Raw genomic sequence first — 20,134 nt, forward strand, 5'->3', positions numbered from 1 at the left:
CTTGGTCCCCCTCGCCCGGAGTTTGGGCACATGGCTCACGCTTTCAACCCGTTGCGATGGCTGACCCGGACCGTCCGACTCAGCTACGCATTTCAGTTCGCCAGGCGCCCGCCCAGGTTCACCTCGGTGAAGGGCGAGAATGCCGCTACCTTGCGTGCGGAGATCGCTACCCTTCTGTGCAAGGGCGCAATAGAACCTGTCCCTCCAGCCGAGATGAAGAAAGGGGTTTACAGCCCTTCATCATACTGAAGAAAGGCGGTGGGTTGTGACCAATCCTGGACCTGCGAGTGCTGAACTGGGCTTTGCACAGACTCCCATTCAAAATGCTGACGCAAAAATGCATTCTAGCAAGCATCCGACATCTAGATTGGTTCATGGCGGTAGACCTGAAGGATGCATACTTCCACGTCTAGGTCCTACCTTGACACAGACCCTTCCTGCGGTTTGCCTTTGAGGGCCAGGCATACCAGTACAAGGTCCTCCCCTTGAAACACTTTCAGAGGCTCCTGGGGCATATGGCATCCTCAGCGGTGGCCACACCGCTCGGGTTGATGCATATGAGACCGCTTCAGCACTGGCTTCAGACTCTAGTCCTGAGGAGGGTATGGCGCCTCGGGACACATCGCGTGACCATCGCCGGTCTGTCGCCGCCTCTTCAGCCCTTGGACCAACCTGGCATTTCTATGGGCAGGGATTCCCCTAGAGCAGGTCTCCGGGCGCATCGTGGTTACAACAGACGCCTCCAAGATGGGCTGGGGAGCCATATGCAACGGGCACACAGCCGCCGGCTCTTGGACTGGCCCGTGGCTGCATTGGCACATCAACTGCCTAGAGTTGTTGGTAGTATTGCTCGCCTTGCGGAGGTTTCGGTCGTTGATCCAGGGCAAGCACGTGTTGGTCCGGATGGACAACACAGCGATGGTAGCTTACATCAACCGCCAAGGCAGTCTACGCTCCCATTGCATGTCACAACTCGCCCGCCGTCTCCTCCTCTGGAGTCAGCAGCGCCTCAAGTCACTACGAGTCACTCACATCCCGGGCGACCTCAACACTACAGCGGACGCGCTGTCATGTCAGGTTACCCGGAGAGCAGAGACTCCACCCTCAGGTGGTCCAGCTGATTTGGAGTCGATTCGGTCGAGCACAGGTAGACCTGTTTGCTTCCCGGGAATCCTCCCACTGCCCGCTTTGTTACGCCCTGACTGAGGCACCTCTCGGTATAGACACGTTGGCACACAGCTGGCCCCATGGACTATGCAAGTGTGCGTTTCCCCCAGTGAGCCTACTTGCACAGACCCTGTGCATGGTCAGGGAGGACAGGGAGCAAGTCATCCTAGTAGCACCCTACTGGCCCACCCAGACATGGTTCTCGGATCTCGCACTCCTCGCGACAGCCCCCCCACCCCCGGTGAATTACCCTGAGGAAGGACCTTCTTTCTCAGGGACGGGGCACCATCTGGCACCCGCGACCAGACCTCTGGAATCTCCACATCTGGCCCTTGGACGAGACACAGAGGACTTAAGTGGCCTACTGCCCGCGGTGGTAGACACGATCACTCAGGCTAGGGCTCCTTCTACGAGGCGCCTATATGCCTTGAAGTGGCATCTGTTCGCTAAGTGGTGTTCTTCCCGACGTGTAGACCCCCAGAGATGTGCAGTCGGATCGGTGCTTTCCTTCCTGCAGGAGAGGTTGGAGGGGCGGCTGTCCCCCTCCACCTTGAAGGTGTATGTAGCCGCTATTTCGGCTCACCATGATGCGGTCGATGGTAAGTACTTGGGGAAGCACGACTTGATCGTCAGGTTCCTGAGAGGCTCTAGGAGGTTGAACCCCTCTAGACCGCACCTCGTTCCCCCGTGGGACCTCTCTGTAGTCCTTTAGGGTCTATGAGGAGCTCCCTTTGAGCCCTTGGAGTCAGCTGAGCTTAAGGCACTCTCTTTGAAGACTGCCCCCCTGACTGCGCTCACTTCCATCAAGAGGGTAGGGGACCTGCAAGCGTTCTCTGTCAGCAAATCGTGCCTGGAGTTCGGTCTGGGTTACTCTCACGTGATCCTGAGCCCCTGACTGGGCTATGTGCCCAAGGTTCCCACGACCCCTTTTAGGGATCAGGTGGTGAACCTGCAAGTGCTGCCCCAGGAGGAGGCAGACCCAGCCTTCGCATTGCTGTGTCCAGTGTGAGCTTTGCACATCTATTTGGATCAAATGCAGAGCTTTAGAAACTCCGAGCAGCTCTTTGTCTGCTTTGGTGGACAGCGGAAAAGAAGCACTGTCTTAAAACAGAGGATCACCCACTGGGTCATTGACGCCATCACGATGGCATATCAGGCTCAGGACGTGCCACACCCTGCGGGGTTACGAGCCCACTCTATCAAGAGTGTGGCGGCCTCCTGGGCCCTGGCCAGTGGCGCCTCTTTGGCAGACATCTGCAGAGCAGTGGGCTGGGCAACACCCAACACCTTTGCGAGGTTCTACAATCTCCGGGTTGAGCCGGTCTCGTCCCGAGCAGTGGCAGGCAAGTTCCGGGACAACTGGCCGGGTGTACCACTTGCACATAGCGCCTTTCCCCTCCCTTGAGGGGAAGACATGCACTCTTGACTCCCAGTAGTGTTCACAGACTGTGATCCCTGGATGACTTTCCTCCTTAGCTCTGTGGCGATTGAGTTTGCAGAGAAACTCGCTGCCGGCTCAGTAAGTGTGCTAATGAGGCCCTGTACTGAGGTAGGTGCTCTGCATGTGCTGGCTCCCCCGAAGGCAACCCCATGTGATATTTTCCTCAAAATCGTTTCCCTGTCGGTAAACTGCATCTTCCTTGGGCAGGGTCCCCTCTGCCCCGGTCGCCATGCTTTGTAGAAACTCCTCTGCCTTTGGGTAGGACCTACCTTAGGACCTCTCCACATGACATCCATCTGACAAGGCTCGGTAAAGACCATGTGATGTATTTCCACTCAAAATACCCCCCCTCCAGTCTCTGGGTGGGGTGTGGTCTCTGCAGTGTCTTCCCCTTGTGAGGGACACCCCCTGACGCAGACACTTATGGCTCCCAGTCAGTTAACAAATTCCACTCTTTTTGGGGAGAAAAGAGAGGGAAAAGTGGCCTCGGCTGGGCTAGCCTGTCCCTATAGTTGGGCAGTCGACTTGTTCCTGATGGACCGTTCGACGCTCATAAGAGCATTGGGAGAGGTTACGTGATGGCCTGGTGCGCTGGCTACGAGGCACACAGCAGTCTGCCCGTCACACACCGCCAGTTCACGCAATACAGTTCAGCTAGTTGTGGCGTTTTGTATAGGGAGCCCTGGTGTCACTACATCAACACAACGTTGAGTGAGTGACAAATAGGGAACGTCCTGGTTACTTTTGTAACATCCGTTCCTTGATGGGGGGAACGAAACATTGTGTCCCTCTTGCCACAACGCTGAACTACCCACTGAAATGGCCGGGACCTGGTCTCGGCTCCTCAGCACAAAACCTGAATGAGTGGTTGCATACCAGCTCCTTTTATACCCGTATGTCTGGAGGAGTGGCGTGCAAATTCTACTCGCCAATTCTCATTGGCCTTTTTTCAAAAAAGCAGAGGTGTTTGGGGCTCCCAAGAGTGACCCCTAGTGTCACTACATCTACACAACGTCTCATTCCCTCCATCAGGGAACGAAGGTTACGAAAGTAACCAGGACGTTTTTAATATGTGAACATGACTATTGGCAAAATTTTAAGTAATTTTAAACTCTGTTTTCTGAGTATTAATAACTTGTTTTTGTCAGTGAATTATACAAAAATAAGTTTGGAAGTTGAAATTTTTTTTTCCTTTTAGACATAATTTAAAAATGATTACAACATAAAATACTTGAATTTGTAAGTCATCTTAACTTTCTTCTGTTGGAGTAGTTTTAAACTTGAATTAGTTCTGCCCATTGTACATAAAATGTTACCTTTTGAAAACTATAGTTATTTAATCATCATGCACACAAAGTTATTTTGTTCTCTTTACAAAAGCATTTTAATTTTGAAGTATTTATAATTACATGTTGTCTATAATATTGACATTAACCTGATTTATCTTTAAAAAATTCCTTTTGTTGACCAATTCTGAAATTGTTTAAACCAGTGTTGTTTTAAAAATTAATTTTTGTATCAGGAAATGAAAGCTAATATTATTCACACTGTAATTCACACCCTAATGCTCAAAATAATAATTTTTTTTTGAGTAGGGAAAATTAACATTTTAACCTTTTAACCAGTTAACCTTGATGAGTATTTAGAACTTTCTCTTTCTTTTGAGTTCACGAAACTGACACCTTTAAAGTAACTTGAATTGGTTTATTGTGTTGAGTTTAATGAACTTGTCTCTTTAAATTTACTGGAACTTAAATAAACTTAAATTTCCCAGCATGCTTTGTATGGCACTCGACAGGGAGAGTAAATGTTCAAATTAAGTGTTATATAATGTGTCTGTGCAAGATTCATGTAAAGGGAGACTTGCTAGTGTTTAAAGGTGCACTCAGTGATTTTTTTCCTCATTAAAAATGTTTAACTCCTAAAGACATGAATTGTAATATTGTAATATAAGTAGGAAATACAGTATACAACTGTAATTTAGCAGCATATAGCTGTCAAATTACATACTATCTACTGTTGTTGAAATTAACAGCTATGTTCCCAGCATGCACTGCGTCATGAAGAAATTACTTAGGTTTTTTTTACTAGTTACTGGTTTATTTTGATATTGTTTTTGTTGTAGTCTAAGTTACTTGGATTTTAATTTTCAGCTCTTACTTATTTATGTAAAAGTATGTTTGTTAATTGTCACCATTGTTGCGTTTCATATGCCGATAGTTGATATCTGTGTGTCTTGATAACAACTCTAGTTATGTTGTAAATTAATCAAAAACATCAAACACTCAATTTGCTGATATAATTTTGTTGAAATAACCTTTACTATTTTTGCTTTTACGTTTTCGTGTGTAATGCATCACTATTGCCACATATAGTGCCATTTGCAAGGTAGGATCGGATATTCAGTCTGACCTTAGGTTTTGTCTTCCAAGTTGCACAGTGCAACAACTTGTTTTGTACTTAAACATAAATTGAATGGCTGTATGAACATAACATAATAATAAAGAAGGTCCAAAGTGCCAGCTCAAGAGAATACTAATCATCATAATGGTGACTTCCTTCAAAACACAACTATTGATAACAAAACAACAACACTAATTAAACTAAGACTTCTATTAAGTCTGAATAATTTTTTATATATATAAATATTTTTTTAGCTCCAATGCATTGCCAAAGTATACATACTTATTCAAGTGCAAAGGCTTATGGGTATTTCACCATTATAATCACAATGCAGTGTTATACTGTTATTTTACTGTGTACAGGTTGTTGTTGTTGTTGTTGTTTTTTCATAAAAAATACACTGTTCAATCCTGGCAAAATTGTACATTTAATATGTACATTGCTTCTAAGGTTGATTTTTATTTTTTTATTTTTTTATTTGACTTCTCATTAGACAGACAATTGAAGGCTGATGTGAGATGATAAAGAACAGAGGTGTTGGTCAGAAACATCATGAACACTAGCCATGTGCCACAAACAAATATTTTCATATAAGTTTCAAAATGTCACTATAGCTTTCACCAAGATGATATCATGATTTTAAATGTTCATTTTCCCCTAATGCCTTGCATAGAACAGCTATTTACCATAAAACTAGTCACTTCACTGTGAGCCTGCTCTTGATCTCCCAGAATGCAACATTTTTAACAGCAAACTACTGTATTTAAGAATCACAGTAGACTGCTGTAGGAATTTGGCCGTAAATTTACAGCAATCTTTACAGTGTTGAAATGAAGACTCCAGTCATATCATTAACCTTATAAAAGCTGTTTTATTCTACATGGAGAGGGTCCACACATGGGGGCTGCCATGTTAGAATCATATGACCAGCCGAATACTACTCGCTTAATCTCAGTAACTGTCCTGTTATTTGACACTTCCACTCACTGATTAAATTAATCATGGCTGACTGTGAATACTACATATCTACAATGACATCTGAAACTGAAAACTATTTAAAATGATGCTGCATCCAAGCTGCTAGGTGTCAATGTAAGTCCAAGATGACACAAAGACAAAAGTTACCGAGTGCACCTTTAATGTTATGTTATTTAGAAGAGTTTCTGTTATGTTTGAGTTTTGGGGGTTACCATTATGGTGAATATAGTGGAGCTTGAGGATGGGTAAAAATGTAGAATGTCCTTTGTATGTTCTCAGCATGCTAGCATTCACTCTACTAGCAAATTTTAGCTAGTACTAGCTAGGTTTCCTCAACTTTAAGTATTTAAGTTAAGATTACTTGTTCATTTTAAATTCAGAATCAGAATGAGCTTTATTGCCAAGTGTTCTCACATACACAAGAAATTTTCCTAAGTGTGGTGGGATTTCTCCTGAAGTCTACTATCATCTCCACTGTTTTGAGTGTGTTCACCTTAAGGTTGTTATGACTGCACCAGACAGCTAGCTGATTAAGCTCCCGTCTGTATGCAGACTCGTCACTGTCGCGGATGAGGCAGATGATCGTGGTGTTGTCTGCAAACTTCAGGAGCTTGACAGTGGGGTCTTTTGCAGTGCAGTCATTCGTGTACAGGGAGAAGAGCAGTGGAGAAGAACGCATCTCTGAGGAGCACCAGTGCTAATAGTGAGGATCCCGGATGTGAGTTTCCCCAGTCTCACTAGCTGCTGCCTATCTATCAGAAAGCTGGTGATCCATCGACAGATTGTGGTGGGCATGGAGAACTGGGTCAATTTTAAGCTGAGTGCCATCAAAGTGTATGAGTTAGCTTACTCAATATTTCAAGTTAAAATCAGACAGTTCTGCTTACTTAAACATATAATTTATTAACTTAAAATTATTAAATACATTTAACTCTAAATAAGGTATCTGTAAACAAGAATGTTTGAGTAAATAAAGCAAAATTTAAAAAGTGCTATGTACTTAAAAAAAAAAAAAAAAAAAAAAAAAAAATCTACTTAACATGTCCAGTTAAATCAACTTAAAACTTTGATTTGTTTGAGTTAAATTGACAAATAAGGTTTGAGTAAGAAAAAGTTTCATGTCTTGAGTGACTTGGTAGTGCAGTGAGCAATGACTACTCCGTAGGGTTTACAGTGCAGGAAACACCTCTTTCACGAGCTTAGTAGGCATGGGGTTTAACATACATGTTGTGGCTTTTGATTCTTTAATAAGATTTGTTAGCTCTTCCTGACCTATAGCAGCAAAGGGGAGATGGCTGCATAATTCTAATTTTGTTTCTGATTGTTTCAATTCTGTCAGTAAACAAATTCATGTTGTGTTGCAATCAAATATCTGGTTCGATGAAGCTTTGTTTCTTGTCAATTTAGCCACTGTACTGAATAAAAACCTAGGATTGTTGTGGTTATTTTTTATGAGTTTGCTCAATTATGCTGACCTGGCTGCTTTTAGAGCCTGTTTGTAGCTAGAGACACTATCCTTCATGCACCGCAAAATACCTCTAATTTTGTACTCTTCTAGTTGTGTTATATTTTCCGAGCTGCTCTTTTAAGAGCATGAGTGTGATCATTGTACCATGGTGTGGGGCTTTTCTCTTTAAATTTCTTTAATCGAAGGGGGGCGACACTATCAAGAGTGCTAGAGAAGATTGTATCTATACTGTATTTTCTGTGACTATGTCAAGTCCTTTGGAATTTTTTTGTCTTACTGAGTATTTTAGACAAATCTGGAAGATTGTTAGTGTAGCTGTCTTTAGTGGTCGAATGAATAGTCCTACCTGATTTATAACACTGTGTAGATTGAGTGACCTTAGCTAAGCGCAGTTTACAAAAGATGAGGTGATGATCTGAGATGTCATCGCTCTGTGGCAGAATTGCTATTTTATCAACATCAACTCCATATGACAGAATTAAATCTAGGGTATGATTATGGCGATGAGTTGGTCCTGTCGCATTTTGTCTGACTCCAAGAGAGTTGAGAATATTGATAAATGCTAAATTCAGTGTATAATTTTCATTATCTATGTGAATGTTGAAGTCACCAACAATTAAAACTCTATCCACAGTAACTGCTAGATCTAACAGAAAATCAGCAAATTCTCTAAGGAAATCAGAATATGGCCTGGATGGTCTATATACTGTAGCAAGAGCAAAAGACGACTGAGATTTTTTTTATTTATCTGACGATGTCACATTAAGCATTATAACTTCAAAAGATCTAAAACAAAGCAATCTAATGTATAGTAGCCCTACCTTTAAATGATGTTTATCATAAATGTTTTTGTTATTTTCAAGCTTGACATCAATCAAATTTTATGACTAAATATAATAAAATATTTTATGACTTAATGAAGGTTTTGTGTTTGGTAGTTCAGAGAACAGACACAGACTTTATATGATATCTAGGTGATACAGTCTCTATGTGTTGTAGTTTATGTGACCCATGTGATGTCTCATGGCAGCTAGCAGATGTTCGAATTAACCAGTTTGTCTGCTTGCTGACCTGGGCCCCAATTAGTCAAATACTATCATTATTAAAACTATGAGCCAAATTACTAGAAAGCGGCACCTTCCCTGAAGGTATGGAGGCCATCTCTGTTAAGTAAGTCAGGTCTACCCCAAAAACTTGTCCAGTTGACTATAAATCCTATGCTATTCTTCAGACACCACTCAAACATCCAGCCATTCAGTGGCACTAATCTACTATAAACCTTGTCACCATGACGAGCAGGTGTCTGACATCATTTTTGCAAGTTCACACACCTCTTTAACATTATCTTTAGTGATCTCCGACTGGTGAAGCCAGAAGTCGTTAGTGCCGACATGAATAACAATCGTAGAAAATCTACATTTACCATTAGTCAGATAACAAATTTGATCTGATGACAGATGCTCTGGCTTTGGGTGGCAATTAATAAAAGTGGCTGGAGTCTCTATTTCCACGTTCCTTAAAATAGAATCACCTATAACTGGGGCACTCCCAACAGGATTCTCAGTGGGTGCATCACTGTGTGGGGACAATCTGTTGGAACAGTAATTTACATTTAATTTAAAACTGTGGAGACTGTGAATCAGAATCGAGGCAAATGATCACATTCACATAAAAAGAGAAAAGCGTAATTTGATGGTGATTACATACCTGAACTGCTCAAAACATCTCATAACACGTTCACTATGATGCTGTGAACTCTTTATATACTATAGTCTTTACTAAGACCTGAATCAATTCATAAATTAATTAACATTAAGTTATTAAATTTAAATAACTTTGGAGCAAATGTAGGTGTCCTTACTGATGTTATACATGTTCATTTGGGAATGACGGCTGACACAATTTAATCCATAGCATGCTCTTCTCGAGATTTATTTAAGAAAAAAAAAGAAAGTAAGAACAATCTTCTCTAGCTACCTCGCGTTATTATTACAAGTGACCCAGTGTTACAACCTGGCTCAGGAATGCAACAAAAGAGAAGACAAACCCGAAGATAAATGCCAAAAATTTAATTAAAGATTTACTGTAGTAGTGTCTAGAGATGTTAAAGAGAATAGGAAAATAAACAGAGCAAAATCAACATGATGTTAAGGGACGCGCTTCAGCAGTGGCACTATCAGGTAGTGTGCAGAGCCAGCGAAGAGCAGCCAGCACGATTTGGAATTCCAACCATGTTAAAATAGGCAAGTCCCAATCAGCTAGTGTAGCTGAATTAATCACCTGCTGAAACACCAAAAAAAAAAAAAAAAAAAAAAAAAAGGCAAAGGGGATGAACAGAAGAAAAAAAAATTATTTTACAATAGTTTAACATGCAGCAACAAAGTTTTTTATTTTATTTATTTTTTTACTTTTTGCATAATTTCTATAAAATTTGTCTTAAAACTACTCAAACACGTTACTTTCGTACACTCTTATTGGAAAAAAGCAAACACTTGGCTGATGGCAACATATTCTAAGAAAATTCGAAAAATGCTTTTATTATTTGACAGCAAGCCCATTTAACTATAGTAAGCAGTATATGCTGAACTACTGTGGTTTAAATTGTGATTTTGTTTGTTGCTGGTAGTAATCACATTAATGAAAATATAAAAATGGTTAATTCAGACTCTCATTGTCTATCTATTATCTTTCCTCAGCCACATTGCCTTCTACACCCCATACATTATTTAAATGTAAAAACAGTGTCTAAATGATACCTTTAAATGCACTCAAACACAAATACTGAACTGCTCTTCCAGCTTCAAAATCAAGAGCTGGTCTTCTTTTAAAATTCATATCAAAGTTCATTCGATTGATAACCTTAAAAAATATATATTTTATTCTGTCGGTAGAAGATCCCTCAGATCCCACTGCTTTGACTGTGTCTCTGGGGCCCCATTCTAAGAGTTACGGCTCAAGTATATACTGGACAAAGCAGCATTTTAAGGATTTATTTAACTATTGCTGCCAATTTGGAAATTTACAACAAAACAAATCCAGAAATGTACATCATTTCATAGCTGCACAAGCCATATTGGCTACTGACAATAGTTTTTAACTGCCACATCTTTCAATAACAGTTCCTTTGCAAAGCTTGAATCATATTACGACTGGTTCACAAGCAATCCACGCTGAAATGTTCTGAATATGCAAATGTAATACAATCGTTGGACATAGCACATCGCCGTAAACACATACAAAATATCAAAGACATCCATTTAGTGCATGTTAACAAAAGACTAACTATTAAAGATAGCACAGATGGGTGCAAAAACGGTCCAGGATGCCTTCAAATCAGCACAACAGCAAGACACAGCACAGCTAAATGAAACAAGTCTCCTATTTAGAGTTCTAACTTGATATCACATCTTTTAAAAGCGGTGCGAGATGTATGATAATGGTCAAAGCCATTTGTCTAGTGCATGTTTATGTAGAAAAACATTAAAATCCAGATAGGCCCATGAAGGTGTCCTGTGTAAGTCTCCTTTGGATGAATCTCCCATGACAGGCCCTCTCTCCTCTTTACCTGTGTGACAGAGCATCAGTGGGCGGGGCCAAGGCTGCAATGACGAAAAATAGGCATTAATGTCTTGCTGAAGAGGCAGTCATATGCAGATGTATTTGGTCCTTGTGATGTCACAAGTTCCACAAATTCCAAACGAGCCATTTCTAGAACTTGGTTTAAATAAATGCTATTTTCTCTATTAAGAAGAAAGTTTTCAGTTCTGAAACTTACAGTATGTATTTATAGTACAGTGACATCTTATATGTCAAAAGATCAAGGAAAATTTTATTTCTCGTGTCATGACCCCTTTAATGTACACTGGTGAGCCAAAACATTATGACCACCTGCCTAATATGCTGTTGGTCCTCTGCGTGCCACCAAACCAGCGCTGACCTGAGACTTGGACTCTATAAGACCCCTGAAGGTGTCCTGTGGTATCTGGCACCAAGACATTAGCAGCAGATCCTTCAAGTCCTGTAAGTTGTGAAGTGGAGCCACCATGGATCAAACTTGTTGATCTAGCACATCCCATCTGGGGAATTTGGAGGCCAGGGAAACACCTTGAACTCTTCATCATGTTCCTCAAACAATTCCCGAACAATGTGTGCAGTGTGGCAGGGTACATTTTCCTGCTGAAAGAGGCCACTGCCATCAGGGAATACCATTGCCATGAAAGGGTGTAACTGGTCTGCAACGATGTTTTGGTAGTTGGCACGTGTCAAATTGACATCCACATGAATGGCCAGACCCAGGGTTTCCCAGCAGGACAATGCCCAGAGCATCACTTTCCCTCCTCCGGCTTGTCATCTTCCCACAGTGCATCCTGGTGCCATCACTTTCCCAGATAAACAGTGCACACATACTCAGCCATCCACGTGATGTAAAATAAAACATGACTCATCGGACCAGGCGACCTTCTTCCACTGCTCCAAGGTCCAGTTTCGACACTCGCATGCCCATTGTAGGCGCTTTCGACGTGGACAAGGGTCATCATGGGCACTCTGACTGGTTAACACTAGCAGATGGTGCGGTTGTTTAGAACATACTAGTGGGTGTGGCAACTCGTAGCTCCTCTGAATAGAACACATATTTTCTGTCAATCAGTGTTTTGGCTGTTTGATTGAATGATTGTGTGTGGAGCCATTTTCATTATTTTAGTTGCAAGAGCGATGGAATTTCTTAATTTTGTAATTTTAAAACCCACTCAAATCATTCCAAACTAGCCCAAATTTTGTTCACCTGCCCAAGCACATTTTTCCCAACACAATTCACCAGCCAACACTGTGTGTAAACACACTCCCTCCCATTTTTGAAGACGCTTGACCGTTGTAAATAAACATGGATATGGGAACGGTTGCTACTGTTGTTGCTGCTCTTCTGTGTTCTGTGTTGCGAAAGAAATGGGCTGAGCAAATATGGGTGCATTCTTGGATGTAAAGACGCGGCCTGTATGGCCTCTATATGGCAACGGGAGTTGAGGTGAGTGAGTGTCATTAAAAGTTAACTCCACTTGAGTGCTTGTGCTCTGTTTCTTGAGCTTTGTGGCCCTGTGTGCTCGATTTCCATTGGTTGCTCCTAGTATGACTTCAGATTAGTGTAGCATCATACACAAGATTTCATCTGTAGTCGAGTGTTTGATATCCTCAGACTAGATGGAATCATAATGAGTCAGAACTCATCATATACTATGCTGTATATACTGTAAAATCTGTCAACTCTGACTGCCTCCAATTGGTTTTGACTAGCATCAACTAGTGCCGACTAGCACCTGTATCGTTGCTGGCAGCAACAGGCAGACGAAGACAATAATTAAGTAGAACCCATGTGCAGTTTATTTACATGGTGCAGTAAATCCATAACCCTGAAACCCAAGATGTGAAATGAAAACAAACATGAACCTAAACTAAAAACTTGACATGGAAGACGAGAAAACAGTGTTACCCAAACAATACCTGACAAATAACAATGGAAAGCATGAGGGCTTAATGACAGACATGGCAAAACACATGACAATGACAACCAATAACAATACTAAACTAATAACAAGGCAATAAACCAATGAAGGGACAGGACTAATAAACAGGGTGGAACAAGAGGGTCACAAGACAGTAACAAAACAAAGAACCAATGAGAACAAAACACATGAAAACATGGCAGGAACAAGGAACTAATTTTCAAAATAAAAGACATGAATGAAAACGTGACATATTCCCCCCACAAGGGGTGGCTCACAACACCCAAACATAAACACACAGAGTTCAATAGGGAGCTGGGGGGGGGTTAGCCGGGTCCTTGAGGCATGACCTGGCGAGGCAGGGCAGGAGGCATGGCCTGGAAAGGCAGGGAATGGAACAGGAGACAAGGGCTGAGCCAGTGGCCAGTGAAGTGGCTTCCAAGAAGGGTGCAGGGTCCGATGGCCTGGGGGGTGACCACAGGGTAGGGTCAGGAGGTCTGGGAGGTGGCCACCAGACATGGAAACAGAGGCAGAGGACAGGGGAACAGCCTTTGTGGTCTTGAGCATGGGCAGTGACAAGGGAATGACCTCCATGGTCATGAGCACAGGCAGAGACTGGGGAACGACCTCCATGGTTGTGAGCATAGTCAGAAAATGGGGAATGACCTCCATGGTCATGAGCATGGGCAGTGATGGGGGAACAACCTCTGTGGTCGCGAGCACTGGCAGAGACTGGGGAACTGGAAGGCGGAGCCATGGTAGGCTCGAGGGGCAGAGTCATGGGAGGCTCGAGGAAGGAAGATGGAGCCGTGGCAGGTTCAGGGGACATGGCAAATTGACTTGATGGGATAGGCGTGCTGACTTGACAGGCGGGGCAGACGTGGCGACATGGCAAGGCGGGGCTGCTTGACTAGGCATGGCAGACATGGTAACATGGTATGATGAGGTAGGAATGGCAGGCATGGCAGCATGGCATGACGTGGCAGGTGTGGCATCATGACATGACGTGGCAACATGACATGACGTGACAGACATGGCAACATGGCATGACGTGGCCGTCGAGGCGCTGGCCCTGGCCCTGGCCCTGGGACGGACGAGGCTTGCAACGCTGGCTCTGGGACGGACGAGGCTTCAAAAACTGGCTCGTGGACCGTGGCAGGCATGGGCGCTGGCTCGTGGACTGTGGCAGGCATGGGCGCTGGCTCGTGGACCGTGGCAGGCATGGGCGCTGGCTCATGGACCGTGGCAGGCATGGGCGCTGGCTCATGGACCGTGGCAGGCGTGGAGCAGAGGTGGGCCTGGATCGTGGCGCAGAGGCGGGCCTGGACCGTGGAGCAGGCTGAGGCGGGGCTGTGTCATGGCATGGAGCAGGCTCAGGCGTGGCTGTGACATGGCATGGAGCAGGCTCAGGCGTGGCTGTGACATGGCATGGAGCAGGCTCAGGATCCGCGGCAGAAGCTGGCGCAAGCTCTGCGACCATGACATGAGGCCCTGGCTCGGCCGCCTGGACGGAGAATTGTGGCATGGTAACCTTGACTGTGGACTCTGACGTGGCAACCTTGACGTTGAGCTGTGGCATGGTGATCATGACAGTGGGTTCTGGCATGGCAGGTGCTGTGGAATTGCAGAGTTTCTCATCCACAATTCCAACAGTGAATGAAGAACCGCCCAACATAAGAGCATAGTCAATGTAGTTTATAAGAGTGCCTGGAACATTGCCATCAGGCATTAGGTAATTCAAAATGTAATCCAATCCATTTCGAAAAATGTCCTTGAGGGCCACCTCATTAAAATCCACATGGTGGTAAAGTCCACAAAACTGCTCGACATAATCCTCCAGGGGACGATTCCCCTGGTATAAATGAAGAAGTCTAACTGCTGGGTTCATGGTTGGTAGGTCAGGTGATCTGTAATGTTGCTGGCAGCAACAGGCAGACGAAGACAATAATTAAGTAGAACCCAGGTGCAGTTTATTTACATGGTGCAGTAAATCCATAAACTTGAAACCCAAGATGTGAAATGAAAATATAAACATAAACATGAAACATGAAACATGAAACATGAACCTAAACTAAAAACTTGACTCTAAACTTGACTTGATATGGAAGACGAGAAAACAGCATTACCCAAACAATACCTGACAAATGACAATGGCAAACATGAGGGCTTAAATACATGGACATGGGCAAACACATGACAATGACAACCAATAACAAGACTAAACTAATAACAAGATAACAAGGCAATAAACCAATGAAGGGACAGGACTAATAAACAGGGTGGAACAAGAGGGTCACAAGACAGTAACAAAACAAAGAACCAATGAGAACAAAACACATGAAAACATGGCAGGAACAAGGAACTAGTTTTCAAAATAAAAGACATGAACGAAAACACATGAAAACGTGACAGCACCGTCTCAGCCCGACTGAAAATCTGGGCCAAAATCGGTGTTAAATTTGTGTAGTGTAATCCAGCTTTAAGTTATCATCTGAATCATGAAATGTAGCATTATGAATATGAAGTTTGGATAGAGTTTGGATAATTATTAGTGTTATTAATAGATTTCCTGCTGTATTTTATTTTCTGTTTTATTTGTTTTCCTTTATTTTTATATTTTATTTCATTCTTGATTATTGTACAGTACAATAGTCAACAGTCTGTTGTTTTTAATCATGCTTTATAATCAAATTGCCAAAAATTGCCAAAGTACAATTATCAATAAAATCATCTGTATTATCAGTTAATTACACAAATACAATTTATTCATGGAGAAAATAAAAATGGTTCTAGGTGTTTAATGTTTTACAGGCATTGATCACTGTCTGCCTGAACTGTTGATAATGTGATTTGATGTTGAGTTTGTTGAAATTTCACTGTTTCCTCTGATGTGCTTGTATTCTGTGGATCTTCTGCTGGATCACTGAGCATATTTTGATGTGCTGTATTGCTCACAACTTTGAAGCCACTTCTGCACATTAACCCCTGGTCTTTGGGTCACATTTTCATCTGTGGTTGTTATGAATTCAAAAAAGTGAGTGTGACTTTGGTGAAAGATAAATTATATAATTCAAGCAATTAATATCCCATTTCATTGCACAAACTCACCACATAATGCTTTAGAATTCTGCAAAATGTTCAAGAGTCTCTCCATTATAATACATTCCCATCTGTTTCCTTCCCTTTTAATCTGATCCAGGAGTTTTTCATTAACAGGCTCTTGTTTTGAAAGTGTAATGTAGTATTGTACACAGAGGACTAGATGCACAAATACAACTCTTGAACCTACAATCAGATAATGTGAATGGCTTATAAGCTCTCTACTTAAAACCCTACTTACTGATCTCCTGTTGATGTTTGTTGGTCTGTGTTTCAGAAGCTTTCTTTGATTCATCCTCTTTTACTGTAAATAAAACACAATATTACTGGAATTGAAATAAGAGAACTTGCAACTAATTTTAATAATACTAACTTACAACTAGGAGGTTCTGCCAAGCTTCTCTGACTTGCGAGGTCATTATATTCAGTTAAATCCATCCAATCATTTGCCATATTTGTTATTGCCTTTAATCTGTTGTTCAGCTCATCACTTAGTATTTTCATCACATGCTGTGGGTCCAGACTTATTTCCTCCTCTAAATCCAGATCTTGTTGTGTGTCAGTCTCATGAAGATTCATTTCTGCATCACACTTAGTGTCGAGACGGAACAAACAGTTTCCTGCCACCATCTGATCAATCTTCTGGAGCAGCTCTGTGACTTGATCTCGATTCTTCATGTCCGTGTTGTCAAAGACGTGATATCTGTTCCCACATTTCTCAATCAGCCACTGGAGGGCATCACCTTCACTCTCAATGTGCTCCTCAATTGAGATGTCTGGATATCTGTCGCCACATGTGAACAAAACAATGGTATGTCTCCAGACTTCCTCTCCAAAAATGGCCATGTACTCTTTGATGACCAGTTTTTGTTCATTGTTAAATGATGTGTCTGCAGGAATAGTCAAGATCATGGCATTGGGAAATTTCACACGTTCTGCTAGACCTTCACTCTCCAAGATTGCAGTCTGTACAAACTCTGGATTGAATTTAGTTGAGAAATACTTCCACCAGCCTGGGGTGTCCAACACTGTTATATTTCTGCCATCCACATCGCCAGAATGACTTGTGCACTGTTTTGTTCTTCCTGTCACAAATATTTCATCATTGAAGATAGTGTTTCCTGTTGAACTCTTGCCAGAAACAATCCACCCCACCAGGACAATTCTCAGTTCAGGCAGTGGAAACAAAGCTCCTTCAAAAGTACATGACAATGTCAGAATACATTTTTTTGGAAGAAATATCTGGATGTCTCCAATATACTTTTTTCTTATTTACTTACCTATTTCTTTCAACAGTACTCTTTTTTCCTTCAAAATCATTTGTCTGGATTTTGTTTTTATTTATTTCATTTTTTCTTTTTTTCAGTCTCAAGTAGTATTTCATTATTAGTTTTAAAGGGCATTCCATTGTTTTCTGCCACAACACCATCAATCTTGATAAGCAGTTCTTCAGCTTGAGCTCCATTCTTATTTCCAATATCAAAAATGTGGAATCTGCCTCCACATCTCTGTATGATCTGTTGCAGATCTTCTCCTTGACTCTCAATGGATTTGTCGTTCAGTGAAACTGTTCGTGTAAAGAGCACTATGATGTGTGACCAGATTCTCTCTCCAAAGAGATTAAGATGTTCCTCAATGCTGATTCTGTGTTCTTGAGTAAAAGGCAAACTGAGATCAATAACCAGCAGAAAAACATGAGGTCCTGGTGGACACTTGAAGACACTGCACACCAGTTCCTGTTTCAGAACTGCTGTTGTGTCTCTCGACTTGAACTCTCTAAACCAGCCTGGAGTGTCAACAAAAGTGACTGTCCTTCCACTCACTTGACCGTCTCGCCTCACAGACGTGACATGAGATCTGTTAGATTCAACCTTATTGTCTCCTATGAGGCTGTTAATGATGGATGTCTTGTTCCACCCCTGACATCCCAGAAAAATAACCCTGAGATCTAAAACAGACAAACAGATGAGTTGAAAGGAGTGGTTTTAGTGATTTATAGTTATTTAGACAAATTTAACCACTCTTAAAATTTTGAAGAAGTACAAAACAAGTATTTATATTTGTGGTCCCACAGTATCCCATTCTTCGACTCAAACTACAGGATACAAGTTTCATGTAAAGAAACTTCCTGAGATACAGTTCTCTTTCTTTCTTTATTAACATTTAATGGAAAGCTTATGACAATGTAAGAACATTTGTTGATTTATATGATTAATGTTTTTTTTTCTTCATATAATTTTGTTAATTTCTCTAAATCAGAAGAAGTACCTGAAAACAGAAAATTCATAAAGTTAGTAAAGGTGGGGGGGAAGTCAATATGTTAAAGCTTTGCAATATTTCCACATGATACTGATACATTCTGCATGCTCCGTGGTCTTCAGTGAATGAGCACTGCTCTGTTGTTGACACGCGCACACATTTAGCACATGCACGGCTCATGATTCGCAACATGTGAGCGCTCCACTGAACTCTGTCTCAGATGTACAGTAGATGCTTGATAGTTCAGTTCGCTTAAAACATGCTGTTGAGAACGGCACCAGAGGAGCATGTCACCTATTAAGAAGCATAATAAAACAACTGTGAACTAGCCTAAAGACAGAAACTCAAAAGTTCTTCCTGCAGTTTTCTGTGAAAATAAAAGGCAGAGTGGTTTAAAGTGTAATATAATGTTATTATTAGTAGTAGTATTGTTAGTATTAAAATCAGTAATGACAACTATAATAATATATTACAAATTACAATATTTAAATTGACTGGGTAATGTGATATCATATCACAACTGAACACAAAAGAGATCCAATAAAGAATCCATTCAACATTACAGGTTCACATATAACGTGAAAAAACGTGAAAACAATGTAAAAAAGACTTATTTGATGTTCAGTTTTGTTTATGTTCAAAGATAAATGGTTAACATTCAAATTATTTCAGGCACTTTTGTAACAATTTAACAATGCATTTGGTGAATTGGTAACAGTTCTCTGAAGTCTATGAAGAATAAGGAGAAACAGAGAATAAAATATTGCAAGATATCACAGTTTTGAATTGCAATACACCAAACATAAAGAATCCCAATAATATTGTGTCGTGACCAGGGCCGGTTCTAGACATTTGGAGGCCCTAGGCAAAATTTATGTTGGAAGTCCCCAACACCCCTCCTCCCCTCCACCTATCAGAATAAATAAAAAGCACTTGAAGCAAATATGATTCCTAACCATTTTATTTATACAACATCTGTTATTAATATTTGTATGTTTTTACTTATATGTCCATATTAATTAAACTTTAACTAAGGTAAACACTAAAAAAAATAATTAAAGAATGAAAGGTCATCTGGACCATCTCTTATTCCTTTGTTAAGGATGCTATCATGGCCATGGCCACCTACAGAGGCACTTTTTTTTTTTTTTTAAGCAAAGTCATCAATAACTGCTTCATAAGAAATCTGCTGGGCGAGTTCTCTGTTAATGCTGATTAAAGCAAGTCCACTAAGCCGTTCCTGATTCATTGTGGAGCGCAGGTAATTTTTTACAAGCTTCAATTTTGAGAAACTTCTCTCGGCAACTGCTATGGTTACTGGCAGGGTTACTGCAATTCTGAGAGCAATCCAGAGATTTGGATATATCTCCTGCAGCTGTTTCTGGTGAAGACATTTCAGAAGCTCCATGGCTGTGTTTTTTGATGGTAATGCTGGAAGGTTGAGGATCTCCTCTGCCATTTCCATTCCAGAGATATCTACATGTCCTTCCTTGCTGAGTGCCTTCTCAGTGTCTTCACAGTGTTTCTTCAATGTTCCTCTTGACATGGTTGCAACATCATTAAAATTCAAAAGGATACCAAAAGTGTCCCTGACATTTTCCATGGTCTGAAATCTCTCCTCAAGAGAATGAAGTGCTACATCCACAACTGTGTTAAAAAATGTCACTTCCAGGTTCTGCAGTGCGTCAGTCAGAGGCTCATCAGCGGCCTCATAAGAGAACTGCTTCCTGGAGTTACGTAGTCTTTTCTGTATGAGATGTTCATTTCCTCACAGAGATCCTTTGCAGTTGTTTGTGCTGCATCAAAGCCAGAGGCCCTATA

General features: G+C 41.7%; 1 protein-coding gene across 1 annotated transcript in view; it reads right to left on the bottom strand.

Moving 5' to 3' along the window:
• Nucleotides 1–14,932: 14,932 nt before the first annotated feature.
• The window catches only part of LOC127428042 (GTPase IMAP family member 8-like), a 44,478-nt gene continuing 39,276 nt past the window's right edge, over nucleotides 14,933–20,134 (bottom strand). The window contains exons 13-17 of the mRNA XM_051676064.1: nucleotides 17,335–18,002; nucleotides 16,432–17,247; nucleotides 16,296–16,358; nucleotides 16,064–16,213; nucleotides 14,933–15,964 (exon numbers count right to left, since the gene is read on the bottom strand). Of these exons, the coding sequence (XP_051532024.1) occupies nucleotides 17,401–18,002 (602 nt within the window). The 3' untranslated portion in view covers nucleotides 14,933–15,964; nucleotides 16,064–16,213; nucleotides 16,296–16,358; nucleotides 16,432–17,247; nucleotides 17,335–17,400. The remainder of the gene's footprint in view (nucleotides 15,965–16,063; nucleotides 16,214–16,295; nucleotides 16,359–16,431; nucleotides 17,248–17,334; nucleotides 18,003–20,134) is intronic.

Source organism: Myxocyprinus asiaticus, chromosome 37 (assembly GCF_019703515.2).
Source record: "Myxocyprinus asiaticus isolate MX2 ecotype Aquarium Trade chromosome 37, UBuf_Myxa_2, whole genome shotgun sequence".
NCBI classification, from domain to species: Eukaryota; Metazoa; Chordata; class Actinopteri; order Cypriniformes; family Catostomidae; genus Myxocyprinus; species Myxocyprinus asiaticus.